Source organism: Lagopus leucura, unplaced genomic scaffold (genome assembly GCF_019238085.1).
Source record: "Lagopus leucura isolate 7727_CA_CO unplaced genomic scaffold, USGS_WTPT01 Super-Scaffold_100012, whole genome shotgun sequence".
Lineage (NCBI taxonomy): Eukaryota > Metazoa > Chordata > Aves > Galliformes > Phasianidae > Lagopus > Lagopus leucura.
Window position 1 is genome coordinate 652,612 of NW_024962267.1, and position 4,245 is coordinate 656,856.

Below are 4,245 nucleotides of genomic sequence, written 5' to 3' on the forward strand. Positions count from 1 at the left end.
GGCTCCTATTGATTGTCAAATATTCTTTTTCAGATTAAAAAAAAAAAAAGGTACTAGCACTGAATTCCAAGGCTATAGAAAAACCAAAATGCTGAAAGTTATGCTAACAGCTCTCTTTCAATAGTATTCAAACTGTAGTATCCACAGAAGACAACTAACCTTAAGAAAATGCATTCAGTTATGCTGATAACTGATTCACACAACGCTCACCAGCGGTGTCATAAATAGCAGTATTCTGAGAATAAACGCTGAAGTGGCAGAGGCTGCTCTAAGGTTATAGGAACCTTTCCTCCTGTGAAAGAGGAGGTACATGAGGTGCCCGTATGTATAAATATAAGGAAAGAGTCCCAGCTGGAATATGACATTTGAAACCCTTTCCACAGACTGGAGAGGAAAATGCTTCCCACAGGGCGAGTGGGTTTGGCTGTGTAGTTTAAGGCAGACAAAGCAAAGTACTGGGCTTTAGGGGGTGCCTCTGGGTTTGGGCAGGTGCTGGGGAGTTTGGTTGGATTTTTGGTGTTGGAGGTGATGAGGTGGCTTTGAGCCTTTCGTCTGGTGGAAGTGTTCTCTTTCTGTGTCACTCATTCATAATGTTTCAACTGCTGGAATTGTTAAAAAACTGTAGCAGATGAGTATTTTAAAACTCCTAGATACATCTTTTTGTTTTGTTTTGAAGTATTTTAAGCAAATTGACTATTTACATGGTAAACGAATAGACCTTAAGATTATGTCTTATTTCCGACATGGTGCTGAGGAATTTTCTATTTATTTGTTCATTATCATTCAAACATTCTTCTGTTTTCTTATTTAGGCTTCTAACTATTTTCAAGTAGCTCTCTCTCAAAGTATATTTAGCATGCATTTACTTCAGATGGAAACATGTAGATTTTTACAGCTGCCCTCCTTATGGCCTTCCCTCTGCCCCCACAGTAGGCAGCAGAAAATGGAGACAACAAACCACGTTTGCCTGCGGTTAAGATCAGTGGAAGTGCTTTCTGGCCATCCCTTGAAGAAGGCTTACGAGGGCCAGGCGCTTGTCTTGTGTGTCCCCCTTGCATTGAGAGGGACACGGCTACTGGGGGCTGGGGTAACGTAGTGCTGCAGAATGGGGGGAGCTCTTGGCAGTGCTCCATGTAACATGCATGCAAGGCCAGGGCAAGTAGGCAGCTAAACCTGTAGTTTGTGCACATTCTAAATTTATTTTGACACATGTACATTTTATAGAGGGTGGCTGAAGAGAGTCTTGGAGATGCTGATCCCCTGCAGCATGAGCTTATGCTGCAATGCCACTCTTTCCATCCAGTACCTGGTTTCACTTGCAGAGGCATGATTTTCCATTTACTGAGATGTTTCATGAATAATCAAAAAGCTGTTTTTGGGGGCATCTCTCCTCATTTTTTGTCCAGTGCTTTAGGAGCTACACAGAGGATTTGGAAGAGTGCATGTGTGCGTGCAGTAACCTGAAAGGCAGCCACCCAGCCCAGCGGAAAGAGGTCTGTGAGCAGCTGCCTTCAGAGCCTGCAGCCACAGCCCTTCATTAGCAGCCTGACCCCTCATCACCTGTATCAGTGAACCTCTCCTCCTGTCTGTGATGGTTCTGGAGCACCACCTGCCATTGCATCTCTCCCCATTATACCAGTTTAGGAGTTGTGCACTGAGGATTTTTGGCATACATTAACACTTCCATGTGATTGGCAGTACACCACTGAATTCATTGCAGCTCTGCGCATGTATGGGGGTAGCGGCACAATTCAAGGCCGCATTTTGTGGGGTCGAGCTATGTTTCAACATAGCTCCTGCCTATGTACCCAACCCCATTCCCTTTGCACTGGGGTTGAGCAGAGAAATGCGGAGGCAGGCATGTGGGTGAGATAGGTCAGGGGCAGAATTAGGGCTGAGAGGGATAAAGCACCAAATGGGGAAGACACAGTACAGAAAGTTGCCTGTGCCATACCACCAGACTGTGAGCAAATACCTGCTTTTTGCTTCATGCATGATTTTGTTTGAATAATTTCCACGCAGAGTGTGCAGAATAGCTTCTCTGACACATCAGCCGCTGGGACGGGCTGCTGAGCGATTCCCAAATGGCTGCGAGAGGTGGGAGTCTGAACCTGCCCTGTGATGGGTCACGGTGCTGCCGGCACACCCCGGGCTGAATGCGCGAAGTTGCCGCCGGTGTGCATCTGGCGGTGGGGCGGCCCCGGTTGCGTTAGCCGGGTGTGGAACTGGAAGCTGGTGTCAACTGGGGAGACGGCGGGAGGCATCCCCGGGGTCCAAAGCGCTAAGGGGAAAATAGCAAGAAAAATCAACCGAGTGTGCTTCCCTCCGGAGCAATAATAATAATAATACGGACGCAAGCGGGGCTTTTAACAGCTCTTCAGTTCGCCCAGGGAGGGCAGTGGGCGCACCGGGGGCCCCAGAGCCTCCTCCGCGGCCTTCCCCGGGTTCCCCCTCCTCTCCGCCCCGAGGGCTCGGGCGGCTCCGGTCTGCGGCCGCGGCCCGGCGGGAGGAGGCCGTGCGCTGCCGCGAGGCGCCGAGCCGTGCCGGCAACGTGCTACCGAAGCTCTCCCTCCCCTCGCAGAGCCGCGTGCGGGACTGAGTCACACCGAGGGGAAACGGCGGCGAGAGGCGCGAGCCCCGAAGCAAGAACGGATGGCTGGACGCCGTCCGCGTTGTTTTGCTGATAATCCCCGGCATTACGGCGCCCCGATATTTATTTCCACGGAACCCGTGAACGCGCGGCGGACGCGTCGGGGCAGCCGGGCTGCACGGTTCTCGCTATTCTCCAACTCGGGGCCGAGCCCCGGGGCCCGGCGGCCGTCCCCGCAGGCGGGGCGGGGGCGCGCGGCGTTGAGGCCGCGTTCCAGCCGCGGTCGAAAAAGAACAGAAATGCGGGAAAGGTCACAGAATAACGAGCTCTCACAGCAAACACGGTCTTCCCTTCCCCCTTCGCCTTCCTTCTATCTCACAATAAAATCATCTCCTTCAATTTGCCATGATCGTCGCGACCGGGAGCCAGGTGATTATCCTAATTAATGTCTATCTAATTAAATTACTGTCAGCGGTTAACCAATGGCAGGAGCCGTTTCATCCTCTCCACAAGCAGCGAGATCAAAAGTGAGTCTTTCCTGATTGCTGCATAGTGTCAATTGGCCAATCTCTTCTCCCAGGGAAGAAAAAAAAAAAAAAAAAAAAAAAAAAAAAAAAAAAAAAAAAAAAAAAAGTAAATCAAACGTTTGGGAAGCATTTGGTGGATGAAGTGCTTTCTGCCTACCGAGGGTCCCAGGATGTCTCGCTTCTGGTAGCGAGCAGCCCTCAGCTCCAGGGACGGAAGGGTTATTGCTGCGGTGCAGAGCGATGCAGCTGGAGCATTGTCTTTCTCCCTCTATCATGCTCTCCAAGAAATTTCTCAATGTGAGCAGCAGTTACCCACACGCAGGCGGATCCGAGCTTGCCTTGCATGATCATCCCATTATCTCGACCACTGACAACCTGGAGAGAAGTTCACCTTTGAAAAAAATTACCAGGGGGATGACGAATCAGTCAGATACAGACAATTTTCCCGACTCCAAGGACACACCAGGGGACGTCCAGAGAAATAAACTCTCTCCCGTCTTGGACGGGGTCTCCGAGCTTCGTCACAGTTTCGATGGATCTGCCGCAGATCGCTATCTGCTCTCTCAGTCCAGCCAGCCCCAGTCTGCTGCCTCCGCGCCCAGTGCCATGTTCCCCTACCCCGGCCAGCACGGACCTGCTCACCCGGCCTTCTCCATCGCCAGCCCCAGCCGCTACATGGCTCACCACCCCGTCATCACCAACGGCGCCTATAACAGCCTCCTGTCCAACTCCTCGCCGCAGGGCTACCCGGCGCCGGGCTACCCCTACCCCCAGCAGTATGGCCATTCCTACCAGAGCGCCCCGTTCTACCAGTTCTCCTCCGCCCAGCCGGGGCTAGTGCCGGGCAAGGCGCAGGTCTACCTGTGCAACAGGCCGCTTTGGCTGAAATTCCACCGGCACCAGACGGAGATGATCATCACCAAGCAGGGCAGGTAAGCCGCCGCCGCCGCCGCGCGGAGCCGCCGCGCGGGGCCGCCGCGGGAGCCGCCCGCCGCCACCGCCCCGGGGGAGCCGCCGGGACCCGGGCAGCCCCGCGCCCATCCCCACCCGCAGCGCTGCGCCCCAGGCACGGACCCGCGCCGGGATTTTATTCCCCGCTCGCTGCCGGGAGCTGCGAGGATGGCATCG

The 4,245-nt window shown here is 53.4% G+C and overlaps 1 protein-coding gene across 1 annotated transcript in view; it reads left to right on the forward strand.

Moving 5' to 3' along the window:
- The first annotated feature begins 3,357 nt into the window (after positions 1-3,357).
- The window catches only part of TBR1 (T-box brain transcription factor 1), a 4,168-nt gene continuing 3,280 nt past the window's right edge, over positions 3,358-4,245 (forward strand). Inside the window, exon 1 of the mRNA XM_042874979.1 lies at positions 3,358-4,049. Within this exon, the coding sequence (XP_042730913.1) occupies positions 3,358-4,049 (692 nt within the window). The remainder of the gene's footprint in view (positions 4,050-4,245) is intronic.